General features: G+C 39.0%; 1 protein-coding gene across 1 annotated transcript in view; it reads right to left on the reverse strand.

Annotated features, from left to right (window-relative positions):
- Window positions 1-22865, reverse strand: part of TXLNB (taxilin beta) — a 42297-nt gene that overhangs the window by 15400 nt on the left and 4032 nt on the right. The window contains exons 3-5 of the mRNA XM_016204879.2: window positions 15101-15192; window positions 8409-8579; window positions 1663-1857 (exon numbers count right to left, since the gene is read on the reverse strand). Of these exons, the coding sequence (XP_016060365.2) occupies window positions 1663-1857; window positions 8409-8579; window positions 15101-15192 (458 nt within the window). The remainder of the gene's footprint in view (window positions 1-1662; window positions 1858-8408; window positions 8580-15100; window positions 15193-22865) is intronic.

Here is a 22865-nt window from a genome sequence, read left to right on the forward strand (position 1 = left end):
AAAAGAGGGGAATAAATGCGTTGGCATCACTTATGGCTTTGTAGAAGAGCCATAAACTGGTGAAGTCCCCTGTATTTTGCATAAGCAAATGTGGTGGCAAAGGTGGAGGTGCCAGAATTCAGCAATTATAATTCCAAAAGTCCTAACATTATTTTTCTAAATTTGGTAACTATTAGATACAATGCTAGTATTACGCCAGGCAGCCCAGACAGTGATGTGTATCATAACAGCACTATCACTCAGTATTTTGGCTTTTTCTATGAATATAAAACCACTTTTAAGCACAACATTAACATAGTTTATCACGGTGAATTCTCTTCCATATCCTCCTGTTCTTGCTTCAAGGGTTGTGAGGAAGTTCTGGGGGACCAGCATGTGGCCCTGATCAGGGACTAGGCAGGAGCCCCCTACCTTCAAGTCTGTTGCTCTGGTGGGCAAGACAGGCCAAGGATCGCATGAGTTGACATGCAAATGTGCTACTGTGCCACTCCACACCTTTTCACCTCTCTGCTAGCTTGATCAAGAGCAGCTTCCAAATCTACCCCAGCATGGAGAGTTTCTTGGTCATTAGGAGGTCCCATTGGCAAGAGGACATGTGGAATTCTATCCTTGGGTTTTACTTAGAACCAGCCACAGAAATATACATCTAGGCTACCAGGCCATTCCCATCTGAGATCTTTCTGAAGAGTATGGCTATTTTCTTTTAGTTCCTTCCCTTTGCCCTTGCCTCCACTCTGGAGCAGGGTTGATCTTCCTAACAAGATGAAATTGTCTCATGGCATTTTGGCTTATTATGGAGAGTTTCTTGATTTACCTAAGTGGTGCTACCTAACCTGCCATTGGCTCAGCTATTTCCTTAGCATGTTGGCAACAGAACCACTCTGAATAAATTATGTTACATACAGATTATGTTTTCAAACAGATTTAAAATTTGGGTGGGATGAGAAAAGAAATACGGTAGATCAAAATCCTGATGGGACTTCAGGAGTCTTACAAACATATTCAATATTAAAATATAATTGTGGAGTTATGGAAGCTCCTGATAGCCCCTTTAAGGTAAACTATTCAAGCAAAACTCTTTTGGCTTTTGTGACTGTGGGTGATTTAATCTCATAGCCTTTGCTTCCCATCTATAAAATGTGGAAAATATGTTATTATCTAGTGCATAAGACAGTTGAGACAATTAAATGACATATTGTACGTATAGTTCTTAGCATATGGCCAAAACTAAGCTCTAAATAGATCATACCATGATGATGATTATAATTATTACATTATTAATACTAGTATTGACTTGTGGGGCATATAGAATACAGATCCTTATTGACATGGTGATTCTTAAGAGGGAGTGTGTGTGATATTTCTTGGCTCTGCAGAGGGAGTTTTAAAAAGGCTGAGGATATCTGTGCTCACAGCCTACTACTTTCTATTTATTGCCTTTGCTTTGCAGTGACTCCAGTTTTGAAGAAATTCCATATGACTTTCAGCCAGGTATTTCACAATCCCATCTGCTTTTATTTGGCTGGTAGAAGAAATTCAATCCTAAATAGTAATCAATTGAGAAGGCTGGCCATAACTTTCTTATTAACCACCTTCCCCACCTTCACAACCCAGATCAGGCTCTGTATCCAGCGCTTCTAAGTTGTTTGATGTGGTTCTTACCTCCTCTCTGAGCTCATACTGGTCAATGATGCTTTTCAGTTTCTCTGCGAGCTCTGTGTTCTCCTGACACAGCTTCATATTTCGCTCACTCTGCTGCTCAATCTGGGCCTGGATATCCGTCAGGGTGCTCTGGAAATGATTTGTGATCTCCTTTCTTTTCTCTTCTTCCTCCCGTGCCCGTTGAAGGGTTTCCTCCTGTGTATAAAAAGCAAAATCTTTCGTTATACTGGTTTACATGTACCCTGGGTATATAGGGTTCAGGGTTCGGTCAATGAAAGGAGATTCATGTGCAGGGGAAGCAGATGGTTTTTTTTCATTTCTCTAGAGCTATGTTGCTCAGCCCCAAAATAAACTTATGAGCAAAGGTTTCAGCGGTGAATACACGGTCACTCAGAGCAGGTGCAGCCAGAGTCTTGAATTTGATAGCTGGTGATGAATAGACTTGTTTTAAAGATGACGGGTCTCCTGTAGAGTGAATGAACTGCAGCGATTTCTAACAAACATGCAGCTGCTCGGGTTTGATCTCTTGGCTGTGGCCTGGGGAAAAAGGCCACTCTGTTTTACTGATAGACGAGAGATCATGCGTTCCGCTGGCTGGCACAGAAAGAAGAGTGGATCTTATATTCCTCTATACAAATTATGGGATGTGAACCACATAATTGTATTACCCAAGTTTTATAAATATAAGTGATCATAATATAAACTTTTCCTTGGTAAGAAAAAACTTGCATCAAAAAGCTTGAAAAAGAAACTAAGATAGCTAGAGATCAATGACAGCAATAAAAAAATGTACAAGGAAATCTTAGAAAATATGCTGGATATTTTATTTCTGAAGAAGAATCGTCATCCCACGTGTCACATAGGGTAATTGAAACGTTCAATGTAAATTTTGAATCTGAAAGCAATATTAAGTTTCAAATCTTCTTTAACTCTGAAATGAAACATCTAATTTCCCCTCTTCCGCTTTGTTAACATTCAAGAATTGGAAATTAACTTTTGTGTTATTTCTGTTCCCTTTTCTCTTAAATCAAAACTTTCCCTTCCTTGCTAACTATTAACAATGTACCCACATTTCCCCCATATCTATATTGAGACTTGTTTGCTTTGTGATTATTGCGCTCATTCTTTTAGAATAAAAGAGTTTAATCTTGCTCCATCATATCAAAGATAGAGACATTGCTGACAAGTGATACTGACGTTTTAGGATTCCTTTCAGTTCTGATTAATTATTATTATGAAAGCTTGCTTCATTGCTGGCAAGTAAAATTATACTGTATTTAGCTGCCTACTATGGTGATCAAATTATGTACCAAGATTAAAAAAAGAAATGATTTAAACAGAAGTAATTGTGCATATCTTTATTATGATAGAATAATGTGATCAACATAAAAATTGATGCTGAGATCAACATAAAAATTGATGCTGAGAATATATGCTCTGAAAATATTTTATTTTATCATTAGGTGTCCTCTTTCCTTTACAATTTTAATATCATTTCTAACTTTAATATGACTCCTGATATCAGAATCATAATTTATTCATGGTATAAACATTTCTCGAGTGACAGTATCTTAGGGATATTGTAGAAAATAGCTACATTTCCTAATCTGGAGAAATTAAGTATCAGAGATCTTATTTCCTTGAACTTTGTATGCTAACACTTACTATACATATTTCACTAGAAATGATTATGGCCATTTGTTAAGAACAATTGAATACACATGTGGTAGTGGTTATTTCTTCATTGTTCCTAATTAGCTTCGAAGTCAACAAGTTCCTGGTCATAGCATTGCAGACCATGATCTGAATGACATTTGCATTTATAACAGTTCCATGAACGGATAAGTTAGAGGAAGAAGCATCCCATGCTCCTCAGGAAATCTCAGTTTTTCACTGGCGACTGGATACTGAAAGAAGGTATGGATGCTATGAGGGCATTAGACACCCATCAGACCACCGCGTCACCCATTCCTAGCCCACAAAATGCCATCTTGCATTTTACATTGAATTCTTTTTTAATAAGAGAAAAATAAATCTAGCACAATCTTAGAAAATTTGAGTCAATTGATAAGGAAAGTGCAATCACTTGAATGGTGTCTGAGATAAAATGTTCTTTATCAAGCACATTATTAAAAGTGAAAATTAATGCAAAGAAGATAGAGGGACAAAGTCTGAATACTTAAGAAAATAAACTCTGCAATCCTCATTGTCTATCTTAGAACTGGTGCTATGCCTGGCATGTGATCCATAGGTGTTCAATATATGTTTATTTAATGTATCAATGAATTGTTAATTTATATATAGACATGCAAGTAGCTTGAACTAGATGGTTTCTATAGTCCTTTCCACATTAAAATTCTGTGAAATTTTGTTATAACAAATCGTCCTTATTCCTTTACTAAAATAATGCTACCTGAGACACTTACCCTTTCCTTATAGGGTAGTTCTTTTCCGGTATAATTTGAGGTTCAGATTTATTGCTTTGAATATATGTAGTATTTTGTTGAAAGAAGTCCATGTTTCAGACTTTCACTGGTCTTTTTCTAAATTATTTTAAATTGTGAGGTTTTGTAGAGTTTTTAACTCACTGAAGAATCAATTTTAATAAGGAATAATGAATACTACATTTTATGGTGGTGGAAAGAGCCTGCTATGCTTTCTCTTTCTCTATCTTTCCAAGCTTCTAGCATTTTCAATTTAGGCATACTTAGGCTGTTTCACTAGTATGGCCAAGGAAGCTTATACCATGCTGACTCTTCTACAGATAACAACTATAAACTCTGGACAAAGTGTAAGAAATAACCATCTTATGACACTGGAGAGTAAACAAAATCAGGCAGATTCTGGAGGGAAGTTTACATCTGTAAAAATGGAATGGTACATTGTAAGTTTCCATTTATACAGCTTTTAGCTTGAGGGAAGACTGCAATTGGCAGCAATATGGACTGGGTAAAACTCCCATAGAATACCTACTGTCTTTCTGGTCTGAAGAATAAGAGTACAGAGTTCTGGACAGTGATAGCTACTGGAAGGTGAGAGGAGATTCCTAGGAAGGAGACAGCCAGAGTGAGAGAGCCATCAGTTCTTTGAATTAAGCTCTGCCCAAATCTTTGAATGACCCTAAACCACAAATATGCATGGTAGACTCAAACCAAAAATAAATAAATAAATGAACTGAGATTTGAGTTGCTGCCCAAAAGAGAGAATTTGTAGTTTGACTCTAACCAACTTAATTGCCTACTTAAAAAAAATTCAACGTCCTCCAAGGAGTGTACTAGAAACCATATTCTCCACAACATAACAGCCACAACATCCAGGATGTAATCTATAATGACTTAGAAGAACCAAGAAAATGTGACCCATTCTCAAAAGAAAAAGTAATCAGAAGAGGACTATTCCATAATAGCCCAGATGTGGGATCTTCAGACTTGAGTTTTAAAACAGGTATTATAACTATGCTCATTGATAGAAAGGGAGATATTATCTCAATGAATGAAGAAATAGGAAATCTCAGGAGAGAAATATTATCTATAAGAAAGAAGCAAATGGAAAGTCTGAACTTAAAAGTTGCAAAATATGAAATTTAAATATCACTGGGTAGACAGTGCAGAATAGACATTAGAGAGATAAGAGTCAGAGAATATAAAGATAGACCAATATAAATGATCTAATCTGAAGAGAAAAGAGAAAAAGGATTGGTGAAAAACATGAAGAAAGACTTGAGAATCTGTGGGGCAATATCACGAAGTCTAACACACATGGAATTAGGATCTTAGAAGGAAAGGAGAGAGACAAAGGGGCAAAAACAAAACAAAACAAAACAAAAACCATTTGAAGAAATAATGGCTGAAACTCTCCCAAATTTGGTGAAAGATGTGAATTAGAGGTACAAGAAGCTCAGCAAATTCCAAGTAGGATAAATATGAAGAAATCCACACTTGGCATAAAGTATTCAACATTCTAAATGCCAAAGATCAATAGCAGAACCTTAAAAGCATCCAGAGGTAAATGACATATTACATGCAGGCAGACAATTCAAATTATTGTTTATTCCATTATTAAATTAGGGAGGCCAGAATACAGAATGTATAAAAGGCTGAGATAAAAAAAGAAAAGAAAAGAAAACTTGTCAACCCAGAATTCTATACCTAATGAATATAGCCTTCAATAATAAAAGCAAAATAAAGACATTTTATAGATAAAAAACAAGAGAACTGATTCCTAGCAGACCTGTCTTATAAGAAATACTAAAGAAAGTTTTTCATGCTTAAGAGAATGACACCAGACAGAAATGTAAAGCTTTAGAAGGAATGAAAAGCACCAGAAAGGTAAATTTAAAAAAAGTTTGTTTTAAATTTTTAAAGAAATATATATATATTTATATGTAATGCTCAAAGTAAAAATTATAAAATTGCCTCACGGGCTTTATAAATATATGTAAATTTAATACTTATAACAACTACAGCTTAAAGGTGGGGGCAGTAAATGGACCTATTTAGTTGCATTGTTTCTACATATTATATGAGACAATACAGAATGAACTGTAGGTAGACTGAAAAGTTAAGAATGTGTATTGGAATCAGAGAAACCACTAAAAATGCAAAGAGGTATAATTAAAAATCCAAGATATAAATTAAAAAGGAATTAAAAAATATTCAAATAACCCTAAGGAAAGCAGGAAAAGAACCAGAGGTGACAAGTAGTGAATAAATAATAAAATGATAGATGCATAGCGAACCATTCCAATAATTACATTATATGTTAATGAATTAGTATGCTAATTAAATGGCAGATATTATAAGAATTAAAAGAAACAAAGTCCAACTATATACTGTCTATAATAGATGCACTTTAAACATAAAGACCCAGGTTGAAAATAAGTGGATGGAAAGAGATATACCATGCAAACAATAATAGTAAATAAAACTTGAGTGGCAATATTGATAGCATATAATGTAAACAGGATAAAGATTATTACTGAAGTAATAGTGATCATAGTGATAAAACAGTCATCAAGGAGACATAATCATAACTATGTATACACATTATATTCGTACTTCAAAATACATAAAGCAAAAATTGACATAATTAGACGAAATAGACACAAAAATTAATAAAACAACTAGACAAAAATTCAGTATGTATATAAATGATCTAGAATTAATTGTTACTTATGCAGCATACACCTAACAGCTGAACAGACATTTTTTCCAAGTGCATATAGCATGTTCATCAAGATAGACCATATATGATAGGCTATAAAAATTAACACTTCTAAATAATCCATGGATCAAAGAAAAAATCAGAAGGGAAATTAAGAAATATATTTAAATTTTAGTCCTGATTTTGCCACTTGAAATATGCATGACCTTGGCCAACTAATTTAAGTTGCTGAGTCTCCTTTATTTCAATAAAATGGAGATGTTAACTTTCAAAAGTTTGCTGTGAAGATTAAAGAAGATAACATATGTATAGCATTTAGCACAAGTCCTGGCATAATAATGATGGTAAATTTCATTGTCCATAACTGGAGGCCATTATTGAGGGTGTGTGGGTGTTCCCACAGGGTCCCCTGCCACTTCCATCATTCTGTCTTTGGATGCCACCCAAACAGGCCATGCACATGATTTCACTCTTTACATCTCTTTGTTGATAAGTCTTCCCACTATATTAGATTTATCACCTTACTGTAGAGCACTACCCAAAGCCAGGAGATTTATGAAAACACAGAGCTCTATTACTTGAACACATATCTTGACTTGAAGAGGATGCTCCCCTTCCCAGGCTCCCATCTAATCTCAGTTTTGATTGTCCTGAGAGCAGTGATTGAAGAGATGCCAGAAGCCCATCTCCTACAACTCATGTTCTGAGAATTAGAGTTCATGACACTGGTCTCCCATTTCCCAGATATGAAAGTACAATTTTTGAATACGAGGAGACATTATCCCCTTCTGTTTTTCCATCCCCCTAACTTCATGGTACAAACTCGGCAATGATCTTAAGTTCTCTGTTTCTTTAAGTATTGCTTTTTAAACATATGTAATAATAACTCCCAGGAATATTGGCGTCTAATTCTTGTTTGTCAAAAGCTTTAGGATCTTCAGCTGGAAAGGGGGTTGTGGATGTATACAGCATTATCTTGGAGAGCCCTGCATCTTGCTTCATTGAATGGAGCTAGTGTCTGTGTGTAATCAAAATGACCACACTGCTAAAGGCTTACGCTGTAATGAATGAAACCCATGCAGACTGGATGAAGTGGTCAGTCTATTATTTTTAGATTGAATAATTAAGTCTGAAGAGTTTCAGTGTTTTTAAATGGCTTTCAATTTTGCTTTACCATGTCAATTAGCTTTGTGTCAATCTAATTCATGTCATGCAGATTTCATTATCATATCAAAATGTTGCATTTTTACAAGTTTATATTTTAAAGAGTAGAACGAAGGCACGCATTTTACTATGGGCCTGTTCTGTGTCAGGTACCTTGTGGGCACTGCACATATGTACCCTCATTTAATTTTTCCCCAACCACACGGTGAAGTTGCGACAACTCCCATTTTATGGAAGAGGAAACAGGCCTGGGGAGGTAAAATAATGTATTGAAGGTCACAAGGGAGCAAGTGGCAGGGCTAGTATTTGAACCCAAGTCTCCCTGATTCTGAGCCTCATGCTTTTTCCATGAGTAGCAGAGGCCTGTGTCTTTGAGGCATGCAAGAGGGTGTGTTACGCGGGGCCCTGGTGACACATACCTTCAGTGTCTTGTTGTGTCTCTGCAGCTCCCGACACAGACTCTCCAGTTTGCTTCGAGCGAGGATAGCTCTGCTGTGTTCACTTTGTAACTGGTCTTTTTCTTTTTGGATTTGCACCTGTTTCTTTTGTAGGAGCTTTAATGTCTTTTGCTCAGTGCGATGTTCATCCAGCTAGACAGGGGCATGCGAATGTGAAAGAAAATGGCAAGAATCTCTTTTTAGTTGATAAAAAACGAGCAAAAGCGGAAATGCCTAAAGATCACTCTGTGGCTGTTTGGAAATATTTTCTTTGCTATTATCACTGTCCCTCTGGAATCAATGGATCTCACCAATGTTACCTTTGCAGTACTTGCAGGTATGGTTTTCACGGTATAACGTTTATAGGTTTCTCCTTATCATCACTATTATTATTGATCTCTTTTTACTTTTACCTTCTTTTTCATGGTCTAGAAATAGCTTTCCTTTCTTGTGTCTCTCTAATGATTCCAGTCAATGTTAGAAAAGCATGTCTCAGAATCTAAACTGCCAGAAGTCTTAATAATTAATGCCTTGCACTGGGGCAGTGGTCAACAGTGTGTCTGCTTGGTTTACCTTTAGTTTTCAACATTCTTTATCAAAATAAGCGTATAGCAACTATTTTAAAAAGTAGGAAAAGGCCCTGCCGGGCGTGGCTCAGCGGTTGAGCGTCGACCTAGGATCCAGGCACTCGGGGTTCGATTCCTGGTCAGGGCACGTGCCTGGGTTGCGGGCTCGATCCCCAGTGGGGGCGTGCAGGAGGCAGCCGATCAATGACTCTCTCATCATTGATGTTTCTATCTCTCCCTCTCCTTTCCTCTCTCTGAAATCAATAAAGATATACTACTACTACTACTAATAATAATAAAATAAAAAGTAGGAAAGGGAAAAAATGGAAGATGAAATCTTTGGGCTGTGAGAAAGGGGGAGAAGAGAAAGTACCCCTGGACTAAGCATTGACGAACTGTCACCAAAGTTTCACAAATAGCCACTGCACAACTTAACAGCATCAGTGACGAGTATGTGCGCCGTGCCCTGCTCTCTGCCCTCCCGCACTCCCTTAGCGCTTACGCCAAATAAGTCATGACAGTCACTTCTGCTGAGCACAGGTGGGGCCTCTTCTCACCCTCCTCCTGCAGCCGTAACTAAGATCAGGGATCGCGGGGAAAGTGGAACCAATGTACCCCTGGACTTTCCATCTCAGGACGCTCAAGTTCTGGTGTAGGGTTGCCAGATAGAACGTAGGACCAGTTAAATTTAAATTTCAAATAAATAAGGAATACTTTTTTAGTAAAGGTGTATCCAAAGTATTGCATGGACGTACTTTTACTAAATAAATTTGTTGTTTGTTTACCTGAAATGAAAAGCTACTGGGTATTCTGTATTTTTATTTTCTAAATTTGGCAACATTTTTTTAAATCCTCACCCACAGATAGATTTTTTATTGATTTTAGAGAGAGAGGAAGGGAGAAAGAGAGAGAGAATCATCAATAGGTTGCCTCCCCTACGTGCCCCGATGGGGGATCGAACCAGCAACATTTTGGTGCACGGGATGACGCTCCAACTGACTGACCCACCCGGCCAGGGCAAATTTGGCAACATTTTTATGGAATTCTCATTGGGTTGGGGCCCTTTGGGGATCAACCTTCAGAAGCCACCAGAGATTAGCATCCTCTCAGAGCGTGGATCTCAGACTGACAGTCAGTGTGACCACACGCAAGTGCAGCCCTCAGTCCAGAGCCATGTCCTCTGCTGGACTCAGTCTCATCACCTGAATGGTGGTTAAGCCAGGCATGTACTTGTCATAATAATGTCCCTGTTGGCTAATGAAGGGGAAAGGTCCTGGGAAGCCCCTCTGTGCTTCAGCACCTAGGTGTCCCTGGTGCCTCACAGAGCCTGAGGCAAATGGATACGCACACGACAGGAGTCCTGATATGTCTGTTACTGTATCTTGAAGAAGCATTTATTCTCTCTGAGCTAGATGAACAGGACTGTCACACTTTCTTCAGTTCACAAATTATTTTACTCCTGCCACACTGAAATGTTCATGACAAACTCTTGCCACATTAAGCTGGGGATATTCATAGATGATATTCTATCTTCATACTTACAGGCAATTTTTAATTATTAGTGAGAATTAGTAGCAGGAAAAACAAGGCTCATATTACTATAAATATTGATTAAAATTGATGTCCTTCTTGATATTCAATTGGAAAATCAATGATATTATATATTTTTCATGCCCACCTCCTGTTCATAGGATGTGTGAGGTCCTTTCATTTTGTACATGTTTATTAGATAGGGGTGAAATTCCTCATATTTATGTTTAGACTTGAAATGACCTGTTGTCCTTTCTTGAAATTTATATGTTATTTTTGTTATTGCCTTTACGGTTTAGACTTTACCTTTTGAAGATTAAAGCACATGTCAGGGGTTCTCAGCCTTAGCACTATTGACATTTGGGCCAGATAATTTTCTGTTGTGTGGGCTGTCCTGTGCATTGAGGGCTATTTAGCAGCATTCCTGACCCCTCCATGCTAGATGCTGGTAGCACCTCCTCCCCCACCCCCCCCCAATTGTGACTTCCAAAATATCTCCAGACAGATATTGCCTATTGTCCCATGGTGGGTAAAACTGCCCTTTTGGGGGAACGCTTCCCTATGTGATTTATCTGAGCGTCAGGAGGATAAGGTACATGTGTTTCATAAGTTGGAAGAGATAATCTGTGCTTGCTCATCAACAATTTCATGTCGTAGTTTACGCAGGATCATACATATCTGAAATCTAGCTGGGTCTGTCTTGCTTTGCTCTAGATAATAGCCCTTAACTCTCTGATAATTTTTTATTTTACAGTGTGGCATAGTTTGTATAATTACTTCAGACTTGTGTGCATGCATATGAAGGTTCTTGATAAATGAAAACAAGCATATTGCAGCTGAGTCATCTGCAGTCAGATGCTAACCTTGTGATTTTAATGCACTTAGACCCAGTTCTGCACAATTATAATAGGCATGTAGGATTTTATCTGCAAGTTCTCTTGTTCTCTTTTGTGTTATTAAATTTAAAAAGTAAAATTAGTGCAAAGAACTAAATCAGAATAGTACTGGCAATGTTGTTATAACTACATTAAAATTGAGGAAATTTGCAAAAATCATTTTTCCTAGCTCATTTCTTAATTAGGTGACGAGGTGTTCTTATTTATTAAAGAGCTTATCCTTATTTATTAATGAATACCACAGTAGGTAATAGTACACAGTTCCATCTGTAGGGGTGTGCGAGCTGGAGTGGCAGTTCCATGCACAGCTTTGAATTTGATGATTTATTCCATGCTAACACTTACATTTCAAACACTTTCTATATTAATATTCAGATCAGTGAGCAGGGAAATAGGTTTTAGTCTCCAAGTAAAAGATTAAAATTTCTCATAATTTTTCTTTCTGAAAAGGAAATGTAATGGTTTGGGGGGGTGTCAATTTTTATTTATTTATTTCTTCTAGACTGATCTTTGGGGTTTTAAAGTTTATCAGACATGATACAAACACCACAGTATAGGAAGTAAGGCTTCATTTGAGGAGGGTCCCTGGAAAAATGACCTCTGGAGGATGACTGCTTGGCTGGGTGGCGAGTAGGTGCCGGGAGTTCCCTGAGACCAGGGTGAGCAGCCCCGGCTTATGAAGAAAATCTTGGACAGAGTGGAGAAGTGGCTCTTCGCCAGTGTCCCACTGTGGGGCTGCACTAGCATGACTGGCTTCCTGCGCGAGCCTAGAGTGCCACCCCGTCCAGCCAGGGGTGGAGCGTGGTGCTAGAAACTAAACGGGAATGGCCTTGGTATGAATGGGTACACTGAAGGGGCAAAGGGGAAGCAATGCGGGGCATATTGAGAAGAGCAGGCTGGGCAGATGAGAATGGGAGCCATATTTTTTTGAAAAATATTATTTTTGACATCTTATTTTATGGCATTGAAATTATTCATAGATGGTTACCAGCTGATTAAAAATTATTCATAGATGATTACCAGCTATTAAATAAGTTGCAATAAAATTTATACCCTGATACTTGATTTATAAATTTCTGCCATTCTTTTGGAAAGCAATAAATATGGTCATAAACACACAAAAACAAAAGGCATTCATATTGTTTGACTTAGTAATCCCAATTCTGGAACTTTTTCCTAGTATCATAAAAAAAGAGAGAGCAGGAACCATCAAATGCAGGATGATGTTCACTGCAGCAAACAGTGGGAGGACTTTTAAGTGCCTCCAAATTAAGGAACCAGTAGATATACCACTTAGTGGAAATGACAATGCTTTTACAAAGTTTAATTTGAAGGCTATAAACTATAGTTTATATTTGTCATATGAGCCAAAATACCAGATTCCAAATCACACTTGACCCTTGAACAACACAGGTTTGAATTGCGTGGGTCCACTAATGCAGTACTGGATTTTTTTCAATAAATATGTATAGTACTGTAAATGTATTTTTTATTGATTTGAGAGAGAAACATCGATTTGTTGTTCTTATTTTTGCATTCATTGGTTGCTTCTTGTATGTGCCCTGACTGGGGATTGAACCTGCAACCTTGGTGTAGCTGGATGATGCTCTAACCAACTGAGCTACCAGGCCAGGGAATTGTATTTTTCTTGCCCTTATGATTTTTTTTAATAACATTGTCTTTTCTCTAGCTTATATTGCTATAAGAATACAGTATGTAATGTATATAACATAACAAAATGCGTGCTAATTGTTTGGTATCGGTAAGGCTTCTGGTCAGCAGTATTATCAATTAAGTTTTTGGGGAGTCAAAAGTTATACTCATATTTTTAACTGTGCAGAGGGTTGGCGCCCTAACCCCCGTGTTGTTCTAGGGTCAACTGTGTAACTATGTGTACCCCATGATGGTAATTATAATGAAAGGTATCTGCATAGAGAGCATAACTGGATAGAAAGGTGGATAAATCAAAGGTTGTGTTTTTGATTATGGGATTAAAGATATTTTTAGTTGAATTGTGTATTCAGCATTTTTCTTTCTTTTTCTTTTTTCCTTTATTTTTAGTCCTCCCCTGAGGATATTTTTTCCATTGCTTTTTAGAGAGAGTTGAAGTGGGGGAGGAGAGAAGCATCGATGTGAGAGAGACATCGAGTGGTTGCCTCCCGCATGCGCCCCGACTGGGGCCCGGGATCGAGTCTGCGGCTGAGGTACATGCCCTTGGCCAGAATGGAACCCAGGACCCTTCAGTCCACAGGCCAGTGCTCTAACCACTGAGCAAGCTGGCCAGGGCTCCGCATTTTTCTTATATTATAATGATGTGGGTTATATAATGAAGAAATAATGAGGAAGTATTGTTGGCAGAGTTAGGCAGTCAGCCAGTCACTCAGGATTTCTGAATTTTTGTGGGTCTACTGCAGAGACGGTTCAGCGTGACAGGGTGCGAAGATCAATGAAAGAAAGGACCCAACACACAGGGGTGACAGGACTGAAGTGAGAGTGAAAAGGAGGAGAGCAGCCCACTTCTTAAATTCCACCCCATCAGCCATGAGGGTTTGTGGGCCTGGAGCGTATTCATTTCTGGAGGCCCTCTTTTTAAAACCCCAAACCAAAAGTCATAATTAAGAAGAGAGAAGTCAGCCCCGGGCTTCAGAGGCCCTGCCTCGCAGCAGCTTAGGCCGCCTGGAGAACCTGCCCGCGGGAGCAGGGCAGCCTGCTGCCTGCAGGGATTGTTCTGCTGTGTGTGTGTCTGGACATAGTTTCATTCTGCCACCACTTCTCTAAAAGAAATAAGCAACTTAAATAGTTTTTTAAAGAATAGAAGCAGAAACGAGAGAGAAGCACATTGCCTTGCTTTACTCGAGAGGGTGCCGCCTCTCGGCTGTGGGCCTCGCACGCTCCGGGGTAGGACACAGACCTCTGATGTCACACTCTTCTGCAGGTGATTGCGAGGCTTCACTGAAACCAGCTTTGCTGGGTTCACGGAACGCCCCCTTTTCCCCACCTTGCCCATTGTAGGAGTACTGGTGAGGAAACAGCGCACCCCGTGGCTTGTCTGACGGCTTCCCCTCCTCCCAGCAGCCCTGACCCACTGAGAGGGAGGCTGAGTGGGGGGACCTAGAACTGGGCACATTATAGTCCACATCAGACACTTTGCCATGTGGGGGAGGGTAGGAGAATGTAGAGCAGAGAGAATCAATCAATGAATACCTAACTAACTAGCTTAACTACCTAACTAAAAGTCATGGAGACCAAGTGAGAATGTGTCACAAACCGAGGGGGTGAGATTAACTCAACCCTCTGCCTCCCTGAGGGGAACCCGCCCAAAAACCTGGGCACACAGTGGAATGAAAATTTGCCTTTACGTTGAGTATGTTTCTGTTTTATTGCAAAGCCCAAAAGAACTTTAAATATCAAGAACTTCCAATTATCTGTAAGTCTCTCTTCTATCCCCCAAGTTACACACATACTCCAGCACTATCCTCTTTCCCCTTCTGCTGTTATTTCTCAGTTTTCCTGTTTCTTTTTTCTTTAAAAATATTCTGCTTTTATGAATCCTAGCTTTGGCTTGTCTGAGCTAACCAGTCATGGTTTGTAAAGATGTACCCAAAAAACCAGCAGCCTCCTTCTCTCAGCCCTAACAAGAGCTTGAATCTTTCTGACAGAAAGAGTTAGTCAAAGATCTTACCAGTTCAGCATACTTCTTGAATAAAAAATCAAGCTTTTCTTCAGGTGTTTGCAACCTGTTCAGATTTTGCATTAGCAGGTTGGCTTCTTTGCCTTAAAAGAAAACAAAAACCATAAAGACATTTTTAAAAGTAAGTGTTGAGCTTGAAGTTAGATAATATGGGTTAGAATCTCAAATTGTACATTCGCTAGTTACTACCCTCCCCTGACCAAGCCACTTAACCTATCTCAGCTGCAGGTATAATTTTCTTGTCCTATAAGAAGGGGTGACACCTGCCCTACAGAGTAAGTGAGGATTAGTTGAGAAGTTGGTGAAAGTATGTGGTACAGTATCAGCTCATGGTAGATTCTCAATGTAACAGTAGTCCCCAAAAGTCCATTCTCATTACTTTCCCCCCATAATCTAAATGTTCAAATGAATTTTAAATATTTTGAAAATATTCAGAAGAATAAAATCACTGACTTTATGAAAGAATAAATCACCCATTTTCCCTCATTAATTAATTTTTTAAAAGAAACAAAACAGTCCATCACAATTTCTAACTACTGTGAAACAGCCATCATTGATACATGGAGTTTCTACAATTCCAGCTCAAAGTAGAGAAACGTGTGTGTGTGTGTGTGTGTGTGTGTGTGTGTGTGTGTTGCTGCTCTTTTAGTACCTATTTCCTCTCTTTTGGGGGAATCCAGTTCTGTTCCTGTGCATGAGCCCATTCCATGAGTTTTGGTGGTAATAACTGATCATATTTCCTGCCAAGCAGAGAATAAAATCAGTTAGAGAAAATGGACCCATGACATACAGGGTCTTTTCCAGGCCTTTGTGTGTCTCTCTGGTTATAGGCTTAGCCTTCCTGGGACCTCCCTTCTCCCTCCCAGGCCTTCATCTCTGTGGGCAGTTTCATTTTCTGCTCCCAGCTGGAGTTTATGCTTCATTTAAAAACTCATCTGTTAGTGATTATTTGATGGTAAGCCTTGGATTCTTTCTTTTTTTCTCCCGTTGTTCTTCCCTTTGTCTTCTTCAGCTCAAACTGCCCACTTTGCCTTTTTGTGGTATCCAGAAATCTTGTCTTTAAGTAGTCATTGGGAGGAGAGGGACCCTAGATCTACCTGTACCACTGAGTATGTACTTTCAAAAGTGCGATCAGGGTGGAACAGAGTAACCATCACTCTGCCTAATCAGAGTGGGGAGGTCAAGCCACACAGTAGAGCCCATGTTTCCTGATATAAATCTACGTAAGACTATTCACAGCGTTGACAACCTTTCCCTCAAGAACAGGTATTTCCTGTCTGCTGGAATGTTTGCTTTCATCCCGGGTTGGCAGAGAAATCATGGAATAGGGTCGCCAGAGGAAATACAGGACATGAGACATAGTTGTTCTAAAAAGCTTATGTATTGTTCATCTAAAATTAAAATCTTCCTGGGCACCCTTTGTTTTTATTAGTAGATTTGCTAAATCTGCTAACTCGAATGGCACCAAAGCACTTTAGGTCTAGAAAGGACTTCAGAGAGTATGCAGACAACTAGTTAACTTTATAGATAAGCATCTAAGGCCCAGAGAGTCCAAAGTTACATGATTAATCCTGGCAGAGCCAAGGCTTGAATCCAAAGTTTGTCCACTTGCTCTAAATCACTTTACTCCCATGTGGAATTTTGATGCCAGGGAAACCGAGAGAAATAAAAGGAAACTTTTTTTTTTTAAATGATCTCATCCCTAACAGCTGGTTTCCTCTATCTTTGCCCAGTGCGTCAGTTCAGATTAGAGACGTGGCCTAAGACAGGGGAGAAGGTGGGTGTGAGAGTTGCCCCATCACCTCTCCAATTATGGCCTGGCAGAGCGCGCTGCCTTTAAACTGATAATCACTGCTGCCCGCGCCCCGGCCCCGCGCCTCGGCTTTGAGCTATTTCTCTAGCAGCAGGGATGAATTTGTGGGGTACAGGTCAGGCCAGCCCTTCACTCTTATCTTCAGCCTGTGGAAGGAGGCCACATGGAGACTGCTGACCTGAGTTAGTGTCATCTGTGAAAGCAAGACACTGTACTGTTGATCAGATTAGGCCCAGGATCCAGCACAGTGTTTGGTCCGTGAGGAGTGCTCAGGAAATGTCAGCAATAATGGAACAAAACGAAGCCAGCCAGTGCACACGAGTGTCATGCCAATCACATGAATGCTATCTTGAAGAGAACTGTGTGACTGATTAGAGGAACGATAGGTCTTACTGTCAACCACTAGTGACATTTAGTGTATGTTGGGACACCTCGCAGTATGAGTACCAACATGTAAAACCATTACATGTCTCCTTTGGGGGAGACAGAAACACTTAAGTGAGTCCAATGGCTCTTCCCTGTGCCCCCCCTGCCCCCCCCCCTTAAGTATCTTTTCTCCTTTTTGTTTTCTTTAACTGTGAGAAGATGATTTTATTTTTTAATCCTCCCCGGAGGATATTTTTTCCATTGCTTTTCAGAGAGAGTGGAAGGGAGAGAGAGAGAAACATCCATGTGAGAGACACACAGCAGTTGGTTGCTTCCCACATGCAGCCTGACGAGGGCCAGGGACCAGCCTGCCACCGAGGTAGGTGCCCTTGGCCGGAATCAAGGCCGGGACCCTTCCGTCCACAGGCCGACACTCGAACCACTGAGCCAAACTGGCTAAGGCAGAAGAAGGTGTTTTGCTTTTTTTGATAATCACACTCACTGAGGTCTCTTCTCATATGCTGTTATTTTGTATAGAAGATTAACTAACATTCAGGAGCATCAATCTACCCTTCAAAAGTGATTTCTCCCTTCGACAAAAATTCCAAGAATTCAGAACCGGGCACGTACAGAATTCATAAATTTGTGACATCAGAACACTTTGTTTGCAAACTTCCATTGATTCTGCTGGACTGGAGGGGTGTGTGGGATTATCACAGAGGAGAGGGAGAGACAAGAGATTGGCTCATCCTCTGAGAAAGGCTGTAATTACAGTGCCACGAAAATGGGGTCATTTGGTGACAGTGTTAGGCACAAGGGGAAAAACTACATTACTCAGGGACATTTATTAGGAGGGGATGATCTGCCTTCTCCCCAATGTGTTTGTCATTCTAAAGCCACGTGATTGTGACATTCGTCCTAAAGAAAGCAAGGGCCTGACCTGAAGTCCTCATTAGGGCTGGACAAGGTATATGGTGGTACATGGCCACCACTCTGCCGAATGCTCAGTTTGGTTATAAGTCTACACGGAAGTAGAACCACCCGTGCAGCGAGAACAACCATGTCGCATATGGCTGTGGCCACTGGCACCGCTGTAGACAGTGGGACTGCTGGAATATAGAAGAATTACTTCTACATCAAAGAAACTAGAAACCTTAAATTAAGATAATGAAGTTAGTTCTAGGTCACTAAAATACAGCTGAATGGAAAACAGTGTAACTAGGATTTTTCTTAAACTTTTAGCACAGTGGTAACTATTTATGCAAAGGTTGGTGACAAATTATGTAGATTTAATGAGTGTACGAAACTGCTTTTTCTCTTGCAAAATTATCTTTTACAACTTTGGGGCTAAAATTTGGTTTTGAATACATATGTCCCTTCTTCCTTCCCGATTTCCTAGAGTGGTGGATGGAGCTTAAAGCAGGAAAAGACTGTGAATATTCTTTTCAAATGTTAGACCCAGAATCACATTTCAGTGTTAACCTTGTTTTCCCTCTCACATAATTTAAAGGTAATGAGTGTAATACAAATAATTCCTGAGCACCTATAGATATCTTTTAAGGGAAATATGTACGGATGGATATAGACAGGAAGGGTAGTATAGTAAAATTCACCCTGGCCTCAGGTTGGGGGACCTGGGTTCTAGAACTGACTGTATAGTTAATCAACTAGTTGAGTGATCTTTTTTACAGACTCCTAACCTCTCTGGGCCTCATTTCCCTGTCTATAAAATTAGTGGATTGACTAAATGGATCCTGAGTGCAGCCTCTAAGATTTGATGATCCCATGACTGAAATAGCTTTCACTATTTTTAGCATGATTTAGATAAGAACAACAAAAAACATTGTTTGGCTGGCATATTTGTTATCTCAAATGTTTTGGTCCACTTTCAAAATTTATATTGATTCTCTTACCCCTCACTGTCACCTCTCCTAGTCATGGTTTTTGTTTGTTTTACTTGATTTTATTAATTACATCAGTGTTGAAAATACTATCTTCCCTGTATTTTCTAGTCATATTGTTTTCCATTCAGCTGTATTTTAGTGACCTTATTATATATCATTGGAACTTTGGCTTCTCACTCAATTGGAGAGTGGACCTGGACTTCTTATTAGTTCTGTTGATGATGTGTTTAAACTACTAACAATTTCTTGGCTATAACTATAAAGAAAAACTTCTTAAAAAGAAAAAAACCCCTCTAAGTCTAATAATGAGGAGATTATTCCATGGAAACTAAAATAAAGCCAACCTTATAATAAAAAAGAAATGTATTAGAGAAGTGAGAAATGCATACATCCTTTCTTAACTTGGCTTAGAAGGGAGTACTAATTATTTTGTTCAAGAAGTCTTTTTCTCTTCCCTTCCACCGACTTCTTAAACCCTCCCCTCCTTTCAGGATCTGGCCCAAGTCTTAGCTTCCCCATGCATCTACTGTGCACCTTTCAGTCTCTGCTGATTCTTCTTCCCTGTGAATTCATCTGGTTTCCTACCATCTCTTCCAGAAAATTTAGCATTTGCTTCAAAGCAGCAATTTATTTCCCTCTCACAGTGGAACTAAAAATCAAGCTAAAATGTTTGAAACAGACCTTCTGGGAAAGTGACCCAGTCTAAGGCAAAGTAAGTAAATGGCTGAAGACATCTCAGATACCAATGTCCTAGACAAGGTGTCCTACAGAAGGTAGAACTGAAACACACCTGGAACTAGAAAGATGAAACATTAAATAAGCTAAGTAAATGTTCCTCAACCACCGTACCAATTATTTTTATTTTTTATGTATATCTGGTTCTGCAATATTAATGACCTCTGGTCTTCCCCGTGCTTTCATTTTGAGTGATCTCACAATCACATCAATTAGTTGAATAACCTTTTTTTTTTCTTCAGTCTTTAAAACTCTCTAGGCTTCAGTTTCCCTGTCTATAAAATCAGTGTGTTGACTAGATGGAGTCTGAGCTCAGAATGGACCTGTGGATCAGCTCTGTTTCTCTCTTGGACTTATGCTTCAAACTGATTTTTTACTCAATCGGTTATCAACCTAAAGATCAGAAGGTATATTATATTTTCTCATTGACTTTGTGGTGTTTGTGCAGCCCACATAATGTTAACAGAGAGATGATTAATAAGACACTTGTGAGCCTGGAGGATGGTGTGGGGGAAGCAAGGGGAATACTTTAGATGTTAACAGGACATGTCATGGTGCTCTCTAATGGGGAGTCTGTATTTGCTTCTTTCAGTTCAATGCCAAGGAAAAAGTAACTCTACTAACTAAAGAGATTTTACAATGTTCCCCCAACTGCTCTGGTGTATAGTGTGTGGACTGTGGGAGGATACGCAGCCTCTAAAGGAAAAATAAGTCCTGAGTGCTCGGGTTGTGGAAGCATTTTCCAAATGTTCAGAGGTGTTCTGTGAAGGAAGGGTATTGTGGTCCAATAACTTTAGGAAATGTTGTAAACTATGCTCATCACTGTTGGAGATTTTCATTGTTGTATATATTAAAGGTCAGAGAATTCTGGCAGGAGGAAAATTTTAACTTGGTCTGAAATCGCCAATATCCCAAAGTTGGAAAGTTTTGAATTAGAGACTCAGAACATTTCAACATCTTAAAAATACCAATAAAGCAAATATTATCTGATAAACATGCAATAATTAAGAACTCATCTTTGATCAAATACGGAAGTGAAGTCTAAGGGAATATCTTCAGGCATGGGTAGAATGACTTAATAAAATTCTACAAAAGGTCCAGATGGATTTTCAAAGAGGACCACAGCTGGCACTTTAGATTTTCTCCAAAGGATGGAGGAAGCATCAGGACCATTGCTTCCACAATTTGTTTGTGTCAAAATTACTCAGGGTTCCTTGGCCCTAATCCAGACCTACCAATTCTGAATCTCTGTGCTAAGGAGCAGCATTTTTGACAAATTCTGTATTTGATTCTAGTGCATAGTTAAGTTGGAAAACCATTGGTTTAGATGATAGTGCAGTGCCATTTAATTGATAAACGGCCAAGAAGCCTATTAAAATCACTTGTGGACAACAGAAATAATACTTAAAATGGTGGTTACTACATATTTAGATTAGCCTAAAAATGTTGTTTTAACTCATATTGTAGCTGAAATAGTACAGGGATTGGAAGAATATGCTGATGGTGTTCAGAGGAATGGCATGGAAGGGTCAGCAGTTTAGATGCATATAATTAGAGAGGACCCAGCTGGGCTCTATGATTCATAAGCATTGGTTCTAATCAAACACATTCAATTGAAATTTGGTAACTTGTGGATGTGGCAGAATTAGAGTTGTGGAATTTTTTTCTCTAATTTAAAAAAATTATTTGGCAATTATGAGGTTAATACAGATTTTGAAATAATTTATGAACAGAATACAAACCAAAATTGGCCTTCTTTAGCTTTACTCCTACTTTCTTCATATCCATCTCTTCAGCACAACACATAGAAATTCCTATGTAGAGATAGTTTTGGAGTGATAAAGGAATTTCCTGGTTAGACACTTGAAGTCATTGGCCTCTGTATGTGACTTTGTATTGTCTTACGGAAAGCTTAACAATGACTAATGCAAAGGGACTTTTCTGAGATGCCTTGGATAGAGAAGGAAAAATAGCTCTGTAACACAGAGCAATTTCTTCTTCTCAAAGTTCTAAACACTAGAGTGATTGGAATCTTGCACGATGGAACTTGGTATTATCTGGGTTAATCTTTTGCTGGGTGGGTCAAGTATGCTATTTGAATGTGTCTTTTAGCCTTTTTTGAAAGCATTGCCGGCAATGGGTTTTAAGCATCCTAGTGATGTCCTCTGCCAGCACAGACATACTTTTGGGTTCACAAAAAACCTGTTACTGGAGTCTGAACCCAGTTCTGACTCCAACACATGTAATCTTTCACTCTGCCACGTGGTCTTCCAGAAACGAGTAAGATGTGATCACTGCTCTTGATAGGTTCCCCATCCAGCTTGGGAGGCAGCTCTATAAACGAACCATTGCTGCAGAAAATTTAATAAAGAACTGAGGAAGGTGACGCTAACTCTACCTGGGCATGTCAGGGAATGTATTACATAGGAGGCGGCATTTGCAGTGAATATTTCAGTAAAATTCACCAAAGAAGACAGGCAGCAGGACATTCATTGGCAAAGTAACATACTTTCATTCCTAGCTAAAACTTTAATTCTCTCACCCTTCTCTCTCAGCTCTTTTTGGTGTTCCCAATCCCTCATGGCTCTCCTAACAATTTAGCCAGGCCTGTTCTAGCACTTACCCTATGTAATAATCGGTGTGCATGTTTGTTTTTCTCTTCATACCTAGAGCTCCTTGACTAAAAGGCCACGACAACTTATTTATCTTTGTGCGCTTAGCATAATGCCTCATAAAGATTAGACATTAATAAGTATTTGCTGAACCAATGAAGTAATGAGAGTACGAATATATTCTGCAATTGACATTCTGAAACGGACGCATTTCTGAAGAGCTTTGTTAAATAGAAAATATTTTATAATAGTAATAGGACATACTACTAAGTGATCTGACAATCATTTTATATGTACAAAACAATCCTGACATTTTTATTTTGTTT

Source organism: Miniopterus natalensis, chromosome 5, assembly GCF_054644295.1.
Source record: "Miniopterus natalensis isolate mMinNat1 chromosome 5, mMinNat1.hap1, whole genome shotgun sequence".
In the NCBI taxonomy this organism is placed as follows: Eukaryota; Metazoa; Chordata; class Mammalia; order Chiroptera; family Miniopteridae; genus Miniopterus; species Miniopterus natalensis.